We start from the raw sequence: 18280 nt of genomic DNA on the forward strand, positions 1-18280 counted from the left end.
TACCGCAATGATTGTGTTTTTTACGTAATCAAATAATTTTTCCGAAACACCATCGAGAGAACGTAGAGAATTTTCCAGTGGTTTCCAACGGTTGATTTTAGAGGTCATATTTTAATAATATGAGAAAAAAATACAATTCATTTCCGCAATACACTAATATCAATCTTACTTTGTTTTACTTCACATTCAAGATAAATCCACTTAATATTGATTACATCACTACTTCAAATAAAGAAAGTCAATGATTTTTTTGATTCAATGTCTCCATAAAACTATCCTGTCGCAGGGAAGAGTTTCTATGGAAACTTCCATAGATTTTTGTTTCATTGAGCATATGGTTAGAATCTCTCAAGATAAGTTAGAATTGTTTTAAATGGAAATACTGAGCTCTCCGGAAAGTATTGAGCCAGGAATGCCAGAAATGCTACTAGAAATCATTAGTTTTCTCTAGAACAAGAGGGTGTCAAGTCCAACTATTCTGGCACCAGAGAGAACATCCTAGAGCCTTCCATGGACAGGGTTCAAAGGGGCGATAGCGCGGCGTAGGCAAGTACCAATCCCGGACGATCAACTTGTACGAGCGCCTGGAAGCTCACATCCTCCATTAATGTCAACATTATACTGGGCCAGGGTAACACTAGCCATGCCACTGTATCCCGCTGCTCCGCTCGCTTTGCACTGGGAACAGGATCCTGGAAAGAGATAGGATCGACACAGTCGATTTTCTGATCTGGAGGATGACGATTCTGTTCTAAGAGTCGTCGAACTGACGACGAAAGATATGGTCAACGCCGACGTCTACAGGCATCAGCTAAGCTACGTGGTCGACGTTTTTCAGGAAAATCGGCTACAGCGGTTTCGGGTCGTCCTCCTCAATGACAACATCCACTCCTCACGTGGTTTCTCCAACTGGGCAGCAGTTGAAGACGCCTGGCTGGGAGGACACTAACCTATCCACCTCATTCCCTGACATACGTTCCCCTCTAATTAGCACTTGTTCCAAACTCTAAAGAACTCCATTTGAGGAAGAAACGCTTTAAAAACCTTGATGAGCTCAAATCTGAGCTCCAGTGATTCTTTGATTAGCTTTCCTCTTAATTCTGGACGAAGCACATCCGTTCTCCCCCTGAGCGATGCGTATGAGTTGTTAATGTGTATGGAGAGTACATAATTGAATAAAGTTGTTTTTGTCTACAAAAAATGGGTAAAATTGAAAATTAAAAATTTTTCTCATTACTTTTCGGACTAGTCAGTAGTATTTTTCCATTCATGTACACGTCATTCTTTCTTCCCGAGAAACAAATTACTGCAAAGTTCCGAAAAATTCACTTTTTTCTCACATTCCATTGTTACAAAGATATCATTATTGGAAAAAATACAACACTTTGATATTTATGTAGTTAAAATAACAACAGTAATAATTTATTATTTGATTCACATACTTTCTTGTTCATATAAAATTTCTTTTCTTTTAAATTTATCACTAATTATTTTTATTTTGTTATTCCCTGCTCTGCTTTCTTTAGCGATGCATTGTTGTAGAAAATGCTTGAATCCGGAAATTCTTCCTTCAACATAGTTTCAATATTCTGGATTTTTCGAACCTTATGAAATTATGCCAAGTGTTTATTACTGATTATGAGCTGTTCTTTATACATACAACGTAAATGTACCCAAATTGATAAAAACGGTAAAAAATATTCACATTATCTATGCATTGTATATATATCTGTTATATTTAAACACGCTATGATTTCTGTAAAATGAGTAGGAACAAATATATGCGTACAAAAAACGTTTTCAATTCCAGAGATATGTACATGACCTTCATTCGAGGATCTACATCAGAGAAATACGAAATATTTATCTGATAATAGGAATGAGATCTGTAGAAGAAAGAGGAATTAGTCAGGTCATTCACTTATTACTCAACAAGCGGGGACCTTCGACGGGACTTTTTTCTCACATGGGGAAAAATGTCGGAAAAAGGAGGAAGTGACACATCGCCGCGCGCCAACCGACCGAACGACGACCGACCGACCGACAAGATCCGCAAAACAGGCAGCGGACCGGGACGTCATCATCGACTACTAACCAGTAAGTAGTTGTACGCCATACAACCAATGATTGAGAATAAGTAGGCGACACCAGCCTGAAAAACTACACTGATTACACCGGAGTGTAATATTTGATATTCATTCTTCCTTCTCTCTACAAAAAAGGGAACTAAATAAAGTATAAATAATAATTTTCTTCTCACCTTTGTGTGGAACAGTTGATTATCCAGGAGTGAAGATATTGGTTGGGATCCTTGTAAATGCGCGTACCTAAAAATCCGTCACAGTAATATCTTTACGTATATCATCTATTAAATAAATAAATATGAAATGTTAGGTAAACACGTATGTTAGACGGAAAATTGTGTGCAGAGATTTGTAAAAATTAAGCAATTCACTACAAAAACACAATTAGTGATAATAGTTACAAATTTGAATCATTTACAACAAAATCATTTTTTTTATCCAATTTTTTTCACTGTTTTCATATTTTGGTTCCATTTTTTTCTCATACTTTTTTCCACACTTTTTTTCCTTAACAATGCACTGAACAGAAAAAGTTACTTGATTTGGTAATGATCATGGCTATTCCGAATCCTCAAAATATGATGAGTCAGAATCTCCCTTTCGCTTTAGTTATCCCGAAAGGAAAAAAACCAATAAAACTTTCGCATCGAAACATCATTTACCTTTTCCCATGGATATGGCTAAGATATTCAGATAAATCAGTATTTTTCAGTATTTTTTTCTAATTTATTCTAGAAAGATCATTCATATTAAGTATTAACTCAATACTTCTTTACTATTTTAGTAGTGCTCTACTATTTTAGTCCTAATGCAGTCCTAAGACATGTCAAGAATGTGATACCTGGAAATTAAGAATAAACTCAGAATAAACACAATATAAATCGCTATAATATGAAAAAATAATAATATAAGCAAAAAATGTCTCTCCTTCATGGAGTAGCCAATCGTGTTCTTCTAAACATGTGGCGATTTCTTCAAGCATTAGTATTTTTTTTTGAGATTTTTGAGATCTACGGTCGTGTGTTTTATCCTTGTTTCAAAATGAATTTTGTGTTTATAACGTCATAGGTTGATAATTATTTCAAAGTTTTGTATACACCTCTATGGATTCTATGGACCTTACATTTTTTGAATTATGTATGTTAAAATGGGAACAACTCTTCACTAAAGTAAATGGATGAAGTCAAAACCAAATGTGCTATATAAGGTGTTTGCGAATCGTGAACAGGATAAAAAAAAAGAATTAAATTCGTGAAATTCATAAACAAAACTAACCTTCTTCTTCTTGCGTTGATATGCGTATGTTTGTGTAATGAAATTCGACCCATTCTACGCATTTCGTGTAGTAAACAAACTATTTTCTGAAAGATAACAGGACATAGACATGAGATTTTGCCTTTAAAAATAAACCATCAATCAATAAGCGAACAATGAAACAACTATTCAAACATTTAATACATACACATTTAATACATGAATTATAAATAATATATGCAAAAAGGCTACAGAAAGCTAAAGAAGAGGAAATTACGACAGCAACTGTCTGTGTCTCAGGAACGTGAGCGAACGTCCACCTGAATCATTGTCAAAACACAAACGAAAAACAAACAGTCCATGAAAGTATCCGGTTTTTTTTTTCATTTCGGAAACTAGCTGACAGATGAGCTGATGACACACGGAATGAATCAATTTCTAATGCACTGAATTTTTTGTCTATTTATATGAATTAAATTTTGAAAGGATTTTAGGAGGATGTACCGGAATAAGTTCAGTTTTGTTAAACAAAGCACAATTCGCTGTTATCAGTAGACTATCAAAAAGGTTCGTTTTCGAGGAATCGATGTTATAGCATGCGATGCTTTCGCCTTAAACAGTTTATCTGTCGTAAGCAATTTTGTCGAATTTAATAGTCGAATCTTCAGATTTTATGGGAAAGTAATAAAATAGTGATTGAATGTAAAAATTATAAAATGTATTCTTACCAGTAAAGTTAGAAATGCGTGAGTGTGCCATGATGAGTTGCGAAATTTTCATTACCAAAAAAAAAATAAACATAGTTCTATGAACGTTTTTCTTTACTTTTAAGGATGCTATGATTTTCTAACTGAATGGGAAATCATTGTACCTTCGATGGCTGGAAAATCCAGAAAAAATCCCCGAACGTGTCCACAGAATATTCGCGATATGTCCAATATTATTATTGTAGAGGTGGAACCAGTGTCCGTTTTTTTTTTGCGCATACTCCGCTTTGTTTGGTTATTGATGCGCATGCGTGACGCATGCGTTGGCCAAATCGTACTTTCAAACATAGGCCCGACTGTAGGATATTACGGAAGATCGTGTTTTAGAGCGTTATTTAGCGAATAGGGTTTGAAAATGATTTATATAGAGCGAAACATACCCTACGGAACACGATCCAGAAACAAGATAATATTCTTAAAGTAAGTTAAGGTTACATAAAGTGTAAAAAATATTGTATAATATAGCGTAAACGAACGAACAAGTATTTTCTTATAGAATAACTGTTATCCAGAGTGATACACTTAAATACATAGGAACAAAGAAGGAGTATACTATCAATGTTTTAGGAAGAAAATCATTGGTAACGTCACAATAGCGTTATCTGTGGCGGGGAAGTAAGTGGAACGCGTAAACAGCGAAACGTTCGAAGCGAATGTCGATGGTCTCACCATATATACTCTCACGTGTATCACGTATCTTTGTACGTTTATATTACGGTATGTAGATTCTCACGTGGATTGTCATACGTAGGAAGAACTCCGTTAGAAGATTTACGGCGAAGTTAGGCAAACAATCGAAAAATCCATGAGTGTTCTTTGTTATGTGAACGGTTTTATAAAGTTCTACGTCAGTAAAGAACTGTACTTTCAGAGTGCAATTTTCGTCGATTTTCGTAATTTTTTTGGATGGTTTCTCTTTTAAAAAAATGAATATATGTAAGAAATACACTGAGGCTTATCACTGGCCTACTCGTAATCGTAGAGGGCATAACGTATGAAATTTCCCGGAATTCTCAGAGAATTATCACAATTACTGATGGTTTTTTATTTTTCTAACAAATTTTGCTTCGAAAAAAAAGTGAAACTTTTTAACAATTAACAATTAACAAACAACAACAAACAAAATTAACACAACTTTAATTAACAAAGACAATATGTGTTCATTTTATTTTTCAATTCTCAAGTCAATGTCAAACAGAAATACAAATAAAACCTATATGAAACTGATTCTGAGGAGCCAGATCTTCGGTCCTTTAAAGCGTTTTTTTATAATTTATTAATTATTAATATATTTCTTCTTTTATTTAATTAATTTACTTATTTGTAATTTTTCCTTAATTTCCGTTTATTTTCCCCGGAAATAGTAAGGACCACGCTCGCTGAAGGATGACTCTCTGGATGAGCAGAAGTCGAATTACTCTGCGCGTAACCAGATCAAGTGGAGTAAGACGAAAAATGAATATTCAGTAATTTAGTAATTCAAAAAACTCATGATTTTTCGAAAAGGATATTTTTCTGTTCCTAGAAATAGCAAATTTAGGCTAAGGATTTGGAAATTTTGAAAAACTAAATCATTATTCTGTGCAAAGCAGTGCGACAAATTTGGAATCACCAAACGATTCGAAAGAACATCAACATGTGAAATAAATTGTAAATAATTTATAAAATCTCTAGAAGCTAGTAGCAATTTATCAATCTTTTTATCTGACGATCCGTAACGGTAATAGAATATTAAAAGGGTACTGTATACGGTAGCGCTGGTCATAACTCTAATGTCGGCAAGGAATCCGAATTATGTCCGTCACCGCCCACGCATCTATGATCATAGCTTAACTGCTAGTCATATGTGAACCAGAACACACGTAATCTAATAATATTTCTGTGGGGATGATGTAATAATAGTTTATTGAGAAAAAAAAAACTGCTGACGTAAACCTTGAACAATATAACATCGCATCGTAAGCAAGTGTATACGTATAGTATGAAAAGACTTTTTAAATAAATTCCAGGATCTTAGATGAGTAGAAATTCATAGGCGAGCATAATTTGGAAATGTAGGTGAATTTAATATGATACAAGCTGGTATCAGTTCTCGTTTACTGCAAAGACAATCTAAAAGGTATGAATGTAAGAGAAGAGATCTTAAAAATCAATTTTTTGCTCAATGAAAAAAATATACACGTCTACTATGACTATAACACGATTGTAGGCACTTGCAGTATGGCTAAAAGCTTAACAACAATTAATTGACAATAAACGAACGAACACAATAAAAATTCAATGCAGCTCAGAAGAAAAACCTGTATAATTCCCCGCTTAAAATAGAGGAGGTTAACGGAACGTTATTCCCTCCTCGCAATTTGTATAGACAATTTAAATGTGATGATGTTTCTCCTCAAAAGATCTGAGGATACTGACTATGTGACGTTAATTAACAGCGGTCCATTCGCCATGTTATCTCTGTCACAGAAAGACGGGCACATCTGGAATTTCTTTTTTTTGGATTTTTTCTTTCACTTCCGTCATTCGAGGACTTTTTCGTCGTTGACCATTAACAGTAATCTATAAAGTAACCTGTAGTTGGTGATTTTCGAATGTTATAGCCTCATCACTGCTTCTCTGGCTTAACACTGATTGTCCCGAAACCGACTGTATCATCTTCGATCTAAGATAGATTAATTCTTTCAAGAAAATTTCTCTAGTAGTAATAAATATAATAAGTTGTGTCTTGCTAATAATATTTTAAAAGCACCACTTATAATTTTTCCACAGTGAAACATTGTAAAAGAAAGAAGACACTTACTGCTGTCTTGCTCTCAGGTAGACGTGATACCGGTTATAGGTCCATTTTCCACAGAAGAATATAAACAATAGTGCGAAAATAGTACTGAAAATAGTAGGATCATATCCTTGAAAATCCTCTCCACAAGTTTTCTTTTCTAATCTCAGCCTCAAAATTCTTGTGAATCAGAGAGGTTAAAGAAAATTGGAGATTTTATTGTAAGAACCAAAGAACTGGACTTTGTTACCTAAAAAAAAAATCAGTGATTCATCCCACTCTATTTGCTAAATTGAATTTAAGAACTTTGTGATTTTCTGAAACTTCCAAAATTGCTTCAAAAATCGATGCAGGTGCATCTGATTTTAAAAAAGCGTCATCAATCACGTTCAAACGAGCTGATGCGATGCGTCTGCGGCGAGTCAGAGGTCACCTGCGTGAACGCGTTCGGAGATAATTATATTTACTCGCTTCAAAAAAGAAAAAACAAGTAAAAAACCAAGCCATAAGGGAGATATTGCGTAAACATGTTGAAAATTCACTTATTTATAACAGTATTAAATATCAGGAGTAGCAGTAATGCATTGGTAATGATAATGCAACAACTTTCCACCGATAAAAATTTGCGTTACCATATTTATAAAATTTTCCCCTTTTCGCAGAGTATCTTTTGAAAAAAAGTATTTAAAATGTCATAAGATATTTGTGGTGAAAAAAAAACCTAAAAAACTTGACATGTGACATGTGAGATTGTAAGTTTTCCTTAGAGTGAAGGATTAGAATTGAGTGAAATATAAATCGCGTGCGGTAAGAGCGACGATAGCAGTTTGCTTATCAATAATATCTTCTGGAACCGGTTTCCTAGAAAAGAAGGCTCAAAGGAAATTTGATGTGAAGGGATGGCTAAAAGATAAAAATGGAATTCGATTGTTTAATCAGCAATAATCTGATGAAAGAAATAAAAATTTTTCTCTTAACAAACAAAGGAGTAGCTAATTTTCCATGATAGTGGGGAATTTGGTCAAAAATTCACTACAATTTGATAGTGAACTAAAAAAAAAACTAATAGACTAACCTCATTACTACTATTCCTTCTACACCTAAATCTTCCATAAATGAACGACTTTTTTGTGTACGTTCCGAAAGACATGTACTATAGATGTCTGTACCATCATCGGTAAGTGACCATCGAAGACAAATTGTGTAGGCCTGGAAGAATGTTATGATTGGAAGCAAAACCTTGTCGACGACCTTAAATTGAATCCTTAAAACCAACTCTATCCGGAAGTAGATTTATAAGATTGTAACTGCAATAGATATTGTGTAGTGATAGGAGAACTACACGTTTAAAATCAGATGCACTTGTCGAATTCACTTGAAGAGCAACTCTAAAAATGTATAAATAGAATAAATGAAATTGAGTTTTTTTTAGAGGATGTGTATAAATTTCTAATTGGTGCCAAATATTTTCAAAAAATGCGAGCGCAACGTGTATCGGATACGCCTACGCGTTAATTACTAAGCACACATCCTTTTTCCTTCTACCTGCCCTAATTGAATTCATTTAGTGCTAACTATATAATACGAACCGATCTACAGCTTGAACCTCAATATTCTGATTCCAAGCGAGATGTACAGATGATACTCCAACCTGAAAAATCGGATTTCATCGAAAAAAAATAACCAACAAAAAAAAAAGAAGAGAAAAACAATATGTTTGTAGGAACTATAGTTAGAGCTAATCATATGAACTTTTTTAAAATTTCTACACGCTACAGAAATAATGATAGAAATTCTATTCAGACAAAGTAGTATTTCTGTTTTCGACCATGTAATTGCCTTCTGCCCATGGTAATTAATACTTTGAAGGACAACCATGGAAAAAAAGACGAAAGAAGTGTTTGGGTGGTTGATTTTTGCTCTTAAATAAACGTTTTTTCAAACTAACTGACCCTAACTGTGTTAGTTAAGAATTATCTCTATCGGGAATTTCAAAAATTCAGAACAAGGATTAGCTTTTTGCTGACTTACGTGTGTGACCTTTAGTTGTATGTCAGGGACTCGAACGATAAGACGTATCTTTCTCGAAAAAGTGTACTTTCCACGCTGTACAGTACATTCGTAGTCACCTGCGTCAGAGTTCAATACAACGTCAATCCTAGAAAATAAATATATTGAAATAAAGACACGCTTCCAATTGGTTTTTTTTATTACCTGAAAAACTCCGTTGTAGCAAGTGTTCGTTTTCGTAAACGTTGCTTTTTAAGCGGTTCAAACAATGTGGTCGTGAAATAATCAAGACGTTGAAATCCGGAAGAGAACTAGAAAAAGAAATGTTTGCTGAATATTGTCAATGGATTCTTCCAGAAAATCTATTTCTTGATCCATTTGGAAAATGTATTCATCGAACTGAATGATTCTGGGTTGAAATCGACGATGTAGGAGCATCTCGCAGGATTGGACACTGTCGAACACTCTTTTTTTTAAATGAAATCTTCTAAAATGACTGCTCATATGTGCTGTTCAAATAACTTGGTGGAAGAAATTTCACTGCATTTCGGGTGAAATTTAGGGATTCAGTAATGTTTTGTAGCCGAAAAATTAGAAATTAGAAAGGCGGCCTTAAGCACATTTTCTTTTTTCCTCGCTCAGCCCCAATCAAAATCTCATCGCTTTCTTTCGGTTGAACACATTTCTTGCAGTGCTCTGAAAAATATAGTTGTGCAAAATATGTATTTGGAAAAATTTTTTTATGTTCAAAAATACTCAAATCAAAAATTGTAAGCTTTCCAATGATATCAATCAGGATATCAGATGAAAAAAATCATTGATCCAATTGGGTAGATGCACCCTAATTGATAAATTGGTACAAGCTGGATATACTATTATCCAGTAAAACTTTGTCTCAAATGAATGCATCGCACATCGCAAATACACATCCATCTGTTCTCGCGCTGAAAAGTTTGAACGTTTAGGTCTTGCAATGAATTGCCATTGCATCGAGTTTTTGCCAGGAGTTCTCCCAAGTAACTGTAGGAATCGACCAAATCAATGGGAAATAGCAACGTCAGAAGAGAAGCCGCCGGTAGTTTCATTTCCATCGTATTTTTCGTTTCAAGATAGATCAAACATATCAGATGTGAATCCAGAATATTGTTACCTCTGGACGGCTTGCAAGTTCCACTATTCCGTGAGGTGTCTTCCACTTGACTATGTCATCTTCATCTGATCCTGAAAACAACTCTTTTAAACAGTAGAAAAATAATCACGATGCATCTACCTGGCAAATGTTCCGTAATATCCTTATTTTTTCTATCCTTATTTTTAACTACTTTTTTACAATTTCACTTGCCTGCGCAGTAGATTTTGAATGTTTGTCCAACATTAGCGGTCATTTCTTCGCCGAATGGAAGAATAACACTAGGTCGACATTGTTCAGTGCTGGCTAAATCTAATGGTGAAAGGCTGGGAATGCTGAAAAAATGTTTTTTTTTCTGGAATATTTTACTAGTTCACTAAAGGTAATACATCAAACCTTAAAATCTCTCCTTTTCGTGTTAAACATGTCGAATTGCTCCAATCTGTTATTGTGGTAGTTGCTATATTAGTCAACTGTTCGGATAAGCAGCCACAATCCAGAGGAACGTTAGAAATACGGATCTGCAAAAGAGCAATAAAAAAAGTGCGGTTGAAAGAAAAAAAATCTACTTGCATAGTAAATTTGTGGATGAAGGAATGTTATATTTTGAGGATATACGTGCAGAACATTCCTGAATTGGGAGGATACAGTTCCAAGAGACGTTATTTTATGACTTTAGGTCAGTTTGCGTCATGGTTCAAGCTTGGATAACCTTTGTTAATTTAATCAGCTTTATAAACTGATAGTTGACCTTGTAACAGTATAGACAAATTACAAAAAAAGTTTGTTGTAAATTAATTCTATCCTAGTAAAATGCAATATGTTAATTGTTAAAGTTAAATGTATTCATGGAGAAATGGGATCTGAATTATAAAAATTACACAAAAATAGTGTCGGTTCTTCATTACGACACTGAGGTAAAAAAAATAGCTGCAGGCCTTTTCGATATTTCTAAGATAAGCAAAATTTTTTAGATTTTATAGCATTGCTTCAGAATAAGTTGGACTCAGTAATAAAATCTTCACTGTTTGTGTCCGAGAAGGTGGTGTAACAACGCTTCTCAACTTAATCATAAATTTCCGAGTTTTTGTGTTAGAGGATAATATCTAAGATGTTGATTTATCTCTTTATTAAGCGCTACTAATCTTGGACTGGGGTAGAGCAGCTGATACAGAGGTTCGGCAGCGATTTCACTGTCGATGGTTCGAAACCGTTCTAAGCCAACCAAACCCTCATCCTTCTATGCTCTATAAATTGTATAAGACTAGTAAGGGAGGATAAAGAACGGTAACTTATTGCATCGATTAGTTTCTGGAATTTAATTTGTTGTATTTGTTATTTAAATATGTGGATGTCTATGATCCTCAAACGATTCGTAGTTGAAATATATCATAAGAATACTATAGAAACTAATGTAGAAAAAAGTTGAATAGCTTCACCTCTTCCTGGATGATCCACTTTGAAGTCGAAACTACTGGAACATCTCAAGCAGGGGATTAATCAACGTCAATCACCTTACCCTTCTATCCTTTAATACATACAAATCAAATCCTCAGAGTGATCCTCAGAGTTTTTTTTTTGTCGTAAAACTGGAAAAGACGGGGATTCAAAATAATCGAGTTTTTTTCATCAAGAGAACAACCATCTGCTCAAAGTTTCTTTCTTTACCTCCACGATTTATTTTAAGAGATTTTCAACACGTTTATCTACTACAACGATAGCACTCACCCTTGCTACACTGGATAAAAGCGAGAGAGGCAGTGTTTTAACACCGGTTCCGGATAAGTCCAAACTGAAAAAAAACCTGTAACTTTTACAAACAATAGTATATAAGAGCTTATTTATACGAGTTCTGTAATCTTCCATTCTTTCCAGTGAAAAAAGTCTGTTTATAATTTTAAAAAGTGGTAAAAGTAACAGTTAGAGCGTCGAAAGGTATTGCTTGTATTTTCCATACAGATTCTAATTAAATGAATGTACGTACTTCCGTAGTTTACAAAAATTTGCTTGTGGAGAGGCATAATTTCTAATTCTTACGAGTAAAATAATTTTTTTGAAATCTTAAGCGAAGATGTTTTTTTTTCTGAAAACTGTGTTTCTATACGGATAAGAATTGTGCATCAAATTTGAAGAGATAAGCTAAAAAAATACATAAACATACATTCAGGAAGCAGATTAATCCAAATATTTACCTGAATATGCTGATATTTTCGAATGCCGCAGGGGACACAAAAATCAGTTCTCGACAGTTAGCAAAAATAACAGAATGAAGACGTGGTAATCTTGAAAATGATCCTGCCTCAACTGCACGAACTGCGCTTGAGGATAAATCCAACATCTGAAAAGTTCACAGATAGTAACGAACATTTCCAAAGAAAAAATTGCTGGATGTGGTTCAAAAATCTAAGCAGTACTGTACTTGCCTGTAGACTATCGAGTCGAATTTGACCCTCTTCAACCACTTGGATTGGATTTTGGGAAAGAATTAAGGATCTTAAACTTTCCATACTTCGTAGTTCTATTCCGGGTAGTTGACTGAGATTGTTTGAGCTGAGATCGAGTATTTCGAGCTGAACTCATCGATCTCATTATTGAACTCGAGGAAAAAATAAACAAGAAAAAAGAAACTAACAGAAAGCATTGGTGTAATCGAGTCACACTCTACACTACGGATCTTATTCCGGCTTACATTCAAATATCGTAAGGATGTTGCTGTGGAAAACTCACTCATCTAGAACAAAATTATATTTTAATTTATGGTACTTTTTAATTTATTTCAGCATTTCATTGTTTTAATACAATTATTTATACCTATATTTGAAAAAAAAAATTCCTTTACTTCCAATGAAAACCACCACTTACGATAAATCGTTCAATCAGATTCCCACTTAGATCGACATCGTACAATTGTGGTATGAATCGAAAAGCATGCATACCAATGCTCTGCAAAGTATTTCATTATTTTTTTTTTGTTTTTTTTTTCTTTGCAAAAAATATTAATGGCTTGAAACCTGTATTCGGTTATCGTTCAATCGTACGCTACGTATTTGTGGCATCCTCAATGAGTCATATCCGATGTAGGATATTTGATTATAACCTAAATGAATCTCCTCTAGTCTAGGAAAAGGAGTCAGCAATCTACGATCGGCGCGCTGAAAAAAAAAAACGCTTATCGTATCGTTTAATATCCTAATCATACTTATTCGTAGAATTAATTACCGTGAAATTGTTGTTTTCCAGGATCACCTTACGTACAAGAGGGAATATTGCGTTAGTGTGTAACCATACGTCATCATTAAATCCATTGTTACTTATATCAAATATTCTGAACATATAGAAATTGTTTTATGGATATATGGGATGGGATTTAAACTTACTCGAGGAAATTCAACTTTGGAATATGATCAATGGAAAGTGAAGGAGTCTCGTGAATAGACAACTCCTTCAAACCGCTCCATTCTGCCGAAGATAAATGGAAATTTAGTACGGATAGTTGGTCCTCGTTTAATGAGCTGCACGACATTGAGTCTCCTGCAAATTATTGTTTTTTTTTTCTCTCAAATTTAATGCCAACTCATTTATGTATGTTCGTGATGAAGGTTCATACATTAGGAATTAGTCGGAGAGAAAGAAGTCGGAAAGGAAAAGTATCCTTTGATAACTTCTTCAGTAAAATAAGTATAGCAAGATTGACATTTAGGATTGTCTCGTTTCTCGTTTGTGGAATTGAAAAGGAACATCCACAGAATTGTATTGCCAACAAATAATCATTGCGTAAAGCATTTTTTAGAGGATTGTCCAAAACAAACAGGATTTTTCCGGATGAAAACGTCTTCTGATAAGTAGGGAAACCAAGTAATTTCTCAATTAAAAAATTGTGGCAGTTAATGTTGAAAAAGAACACTTTGATTATTAGATGTCATAAAGATTCCACAAATTTAGTGCAGTAAGGTGGCTTTAATGTAACATAATATATATGTAAAATACGAAAACGATAACTCCTTTTGAGTCAATTGGCTTTGAAACTGTGATTGAAGTAGGTTCCATTGGCGATCAGCTGATCTATTTCCTAATCATCAAAACCCAGTCTGGTCAAAAGTTCGTGTTCAATGTTCAATTCTAGACGAAATTTCGACGAAATTACAGTTGCTGCAAACGCGTTGGGACCCTTTCTGAACTCCGCCCCAGCGGTGCAAGCCAATCACTGGCTGAGCTACTCTCACGGTTTTGCGAAAATTGCAATGCGTTGATGCGTTTTTGTTTACAAAACCACTTACGTGATGTTGCAGGTAAATCCGTTCCAGGTAATCTCATTATTATAACTGCAAAAAAAAAATTGTCAATTTTTCCTAAATCCAGAATTTGCTTCAGAAGCGTTCGTCTTTGTTGTTACGCGCACAACCATATTTTCGTTGTATTGGCTTTGCTGACTGGGCAACTAAGAATGCACAATCGATATCTCATCACCAGTTCATACATATTACAGTAAAAAATATAGTTTTTTTTAATATTTATGTTAAGATGAGCAGAAAGTCTTAAAAGAGTACATACCATTGAGAACAACAATAACCTAATCCACTTATCCGTGGTAAATGACCAGAATTTTGGATATGTTGTAATATTTTTGAAATTCACTCACCTCGACAAATACATTGCGGTGGGCATATGGCAGAAATCACCTCAATGAGGAAAACCACAATGATCCACCTCATAAATGTGACCGTAGGAGCAGGCTTCCGCTTTCCAAAATGATCTTCGTGCTGGAATAGACGGGAAAATGACAATTGTTTTAAGCGGGTATGAAAAAAAAAACGAAAAGTAGGACATGACCGCAAGAAAAAAATCGATAAGTTTATCAGAGAAATAGCAATTGAAATAGTGGATAAACATGTTATGGACAATAGTAACAATGACAATAAGGAGACAGTAGGTTTACACTGTTGTTCAGTTGAAAATTACCGGACAGAAACATTACAATGATGGATGTTGTGGAAAATAATAAACGAGTATAATATTGAACTAGTTCTGAAGTGTGGTATTGATAGGTTCGTAGGCACTAAACTCGTTTTTCTTCCCTTATCCACATTTTCAAGAAATCTTATCCAGTATTTCTGAACGAGTTTAAACATGGCACACTAGGAAAAAAAATCCAAGAATTCATCAATGATAGTGCTATTAATTTTTTTCTATATCAAATAAAATATATTAGTGATTCTTTCTTTGTGAACTATGATTCTGGTGTAGAATTGTGTCTTTTTCTGCAGATTTTTGAAAGTCTTGAGCGCTGTGAATTTTCCTTGAATTAGAATGATTTTTTCTAAATTTATTCGAAGTGTAAATTTTCATGGAGGTTGGAATTTTTTTTCCTCCTTCATAAATTTTTCTTCTTCAAGCTGTTATCTGTTATGACATGCATACAATTTCAAATTTAACAAGACAAATGTCATAAAACAGATGTAAAATTTGCATCCATACAGAGATAAATTGATACACAGCATGTTCCTGGGATCTTAGGAAAAAATAATTTATGCACGAGATCGGAATAGAAAGTCTTAATGATCTAATAGCACGTGAATCAGAAGACTGATGTTGTAGGGTGATGATGAGATATTGACTATTTTTCTGGAGGAAATCCGAATACGTCAAATGGATTCCTTATTTTCGAATGTGAGAACTCTGAAGGGAATTTTACCGCTTCAAAAATCGTACAGGAGACAGAATTCAGCTTATTATTATTACTCATTTATGTGATGAATTAGACAAATCATTGCAAATTACTGAGCAAAATATTTTAGTTTTTAATTGACATAAATTTAAAAAGCAATCAAATGTGAAAAATCTTATAATTTAGAAGTAAAATGCAGAAAAGAGCGTTTCAATGTTTACTAAAACTTATATTCACGCTAAGAGCAATTAAAGGCCTTCCTCATTCAAAACGATGTGGTTCTGAGAGGAAAAATATCTTTTCCTGAAATCGAATGTCTCTCAACACGACACCACTTTTCCTTTTTTTGAAAAACTAACATTATTTCAGGTCTTTTTTGTCTTGTGTTATTTTCCACATGATTTTTGGTGAAGAGAATAGCTCGAATAGAATAATTTTTTTCCCATCTTTCGGAAAATATCAAACAGAAAGCAGAGGACCTAATGTACAATGTAGGGAATAAAATTAGGCAGAGATCCAATGTATAGGGTTATAACAGTAAAAATACTAAATTAACATTCATAAAAGTAATGTAATTTAGGTTTTGAGGGAGGAAATTGTCTATCTTGGGAAAAACTGGTGACCAATTTTGTAGGTTTCCATTGTGATGCTTGTGTACTGACTAATAAAATTTCCTCAAGTATTTACCCTTTACTAACATTAGCTATAATAACTGTAATTAAAGACAAGTCAGATAAAGAGTATTTCATTTTTTCTAAAGCTGTAATTTTTTTTGAAATGAGTAAGTAACGGAGGAGAGCGGATAAATCCACAAAAAAGTATTGTTTTTCGAAAGCCGTCAATGCATAGCTTTAGGAATGCGAATGAAATGAATGAATGAATGTGGAAGTTGTGATGAAGGGACGATTAGAATTCGTCGCATTAGCCGATACTTTACTCTTTATGGGACGATGTTTAATGTTCGGATCACCATCATCAAAACGTTGAAGGATGATTGTGTAATGCATAGGCGTCGTCCTTAATCCTACAAATCCGCTATGCGATTAAAATTGAGATAACATTTTGCAACCGAATTCGAATAAAATGTTGAGCAAAGGAATCATTTCTAATTGTGGTGATTTTTCATAGTACCAAAAAAAGTAGATAAAATAAAGTTCTTTTATTAGTGCGCAAAAAAAAAAACAAAACCATTGTCTGCTTACCCTTGATTTATCTTACAGGATACACTAACGCCATCAACTTTATTTCGGAATTATACGGATTACCTTATTTTAATCCAGGAAAAATAATTCAAGGGTTATTTCCGTCTATATTTAAATCTCATCTATACCTATCTACCTATAGAATATGACCAGCAGAGATTTATGATATTTTCCTAACATTCTTTCAAAAATTAAGGAAGGATACGTCATGTACGAAAATCCATAGGACTGAGCACAGTGTATGATGTATTGCTTTTTCAATCTATACCATTGTAGGCAAACCGGATCGGAAAGTTATCCTGGAACAGAGGTAAAACCTGTAATAACCTCATGTAGATCTGACCAAGAATAAAAGTCGAAAATTAAATGTATCCTTTATGGTAGCGACAAATTTTCAAGAGATTTTAAGCTTAAATTTAGGTTAAAATTAGAAATTACAATGAAATCATAAAATCTAGACCGCAATTAGGGAATAATAGTTTGAATAAACTCATAAAAGTAAGATCTAGAAAAAAAGAGTTCTAATGGCAATTACACGAGCAGTTATTGTATTTTTTTTGCGCTCTATTAAAGAATTGTAGATGTCGGTGTCGTAAGGACATTGGTGTCCTACTGAGTGACAACTAGCAAGGATGGGTGACACGACGACGATATGTGTGCGCTTGCATTTCATGTTGGATGAGGTCGAGACGCAATCAAGCGACACAACCCAAAAATACGCCCATATCATTACATCAAGCTGTGTACGTGTGTGTGTGTCCTCATAACGGATATTACTCATTCTTTTAGGCTTTCCTCAAAGTCTACGACAACGAGAAAAACAAAGACTGCATAGAGGCGGTGATAGAGAGCATTTTTTTCCACCAAAAACGGATCTTCTTCTATTTATTCTTCTTATTATCCATGAAAAAATCCGTAAAATCAAAAAATCAATCTGTACCAATGAGCGCAAAAGCAAAAATAAAGAAACGATGAAAAGACGATGCAATAAAAGGTAGGAAAATAAACACTACTTTTTTTCTCCCGAAATTTTTGTTAAAATAAAAAAAACAATATTTTCGTTAAAATGTAATAGGAGTAGCATGGAAATCACAACTTTCCACAAAAAAATAAAAGTAAATAAAAATTATTGAAGGAATAAAAATGACACAATAATTATTGTAGAGGATGATAAAGAAGTCGATTTTTTTTCTTATATTCTTCTGTGTCTACTTTTGCCTCTTGCGCATCTTTCGCATTTGAAACGTAGCGCAATACGATTTGATATCAGAACTTATTTCCTTAAAAGATCATTGTCGCTTTTATTTCGCGTTCGTTTTGTTTTTGTAGTCGATGTCAACATGATAAAAAAAAAGAAAAAAATCATCCATAAATATAAATTAAACGCAAC

General features: G+C 33.9%; 3 protein-coding genes across 4 annotated transcripts; all 3 read right to left on the reverse strand.

The window, feature by feature from the left end:
• Window positions 1-521: 521 nt before the first annotated feature.
• On the reverse strand, window positions 522-4118 carry RB195_025604 (uncharacterized protein; the record flags this gene model as incomplete). Of its 2 annotated transcripts, XM_064213824.1 has the most annotated exons (5): window positions 2081-2152; window positions 2261-2327; window positions 3360-3445; window positions 3843-3949; window positions 4067-4118. In XM_064213824.1, the coding sequence occupies 5 exons, from the start codon at window positions 4116-4118 to the stop codon at window positions 2081-2083; spliced, it is 384 nt and encodes a 127-aa protein (XP_064069706.1). The 2 variants fall into 2 exon arrangements, with proteins under 2 accessions (XP_064069705.1, XP_064069706.1); XM_064213825.1 differs by lacking the exons at window positions 3843-3949; window positions 4067-4118 and adding an exon at window positions 522-692 and having other exon boundaries at window positions 2096-2152; window positions 3360-3412.
• Window positions 4119-4174: 56 nt separating this feature from the next.
• Window positions 4175-4393, reverse strand: RB195_025605 (uncharacterized protein; the record flags this gene model as incomplete). Its single annotated transcript, XM_064213826.1, has 1 exon — window positions 4175-4393. One exon carries the CDS (start codon window positions 4391-4393, stop codon window positions 4175-4177), a length of 219 nt encoding a protein of 72 aa, XP_064069707.1.
• A 2129-nt stretch (window positions 4394-6522) lies between these two features.
• RB195_025606 (uncharacterized protein) lies at window positions 6523-16695 on the reverse strand (the record flags this gene model as incomplete). Its single annotated transcript, XM_064213827.1, has 21 exons — window positions 6523-6588; window positions 6680-6770; window positions 6909-6992; window positions 7960-8093; window positions 8161-8272; window positions 8474-8535; window positions 8916-9042; window positions 9099-9205; window positions 10045-10115; window positions 10237-10358; window positions 10420-10544; window positions 11752-11815; window positions 12216-12361; window positions 12447-12593; window positions 12656-12754; window positions 12886-12966; window positions 13035-13175; window positions 13243-13348; window positions 13401-13554; window positions 14663-14783; window positions 16621-16695. 21 exons carry the CDS (start codon window positions 16693-16695, stop codon window positions 6523-6525), a joined length of 2235 nt encoding a protein of 744 aa, XP_064069708.1.
• Window positions 16696-18280: the final 1585 nt, after the last annotated feature.

The sequence above is a fragment of the Necator americanus genome, chromosome X, assembly GCF_031761385.1.
Source record: "Necator americanus strain Aroian chromosome X, whole genome shotgun sequence".
Lineage (NCBI taxonomy): Eukaryota > Metazoa > Nematoda > Chromadorea > Rhabditida > Ancylostomatidae > Necator > Necator americanus.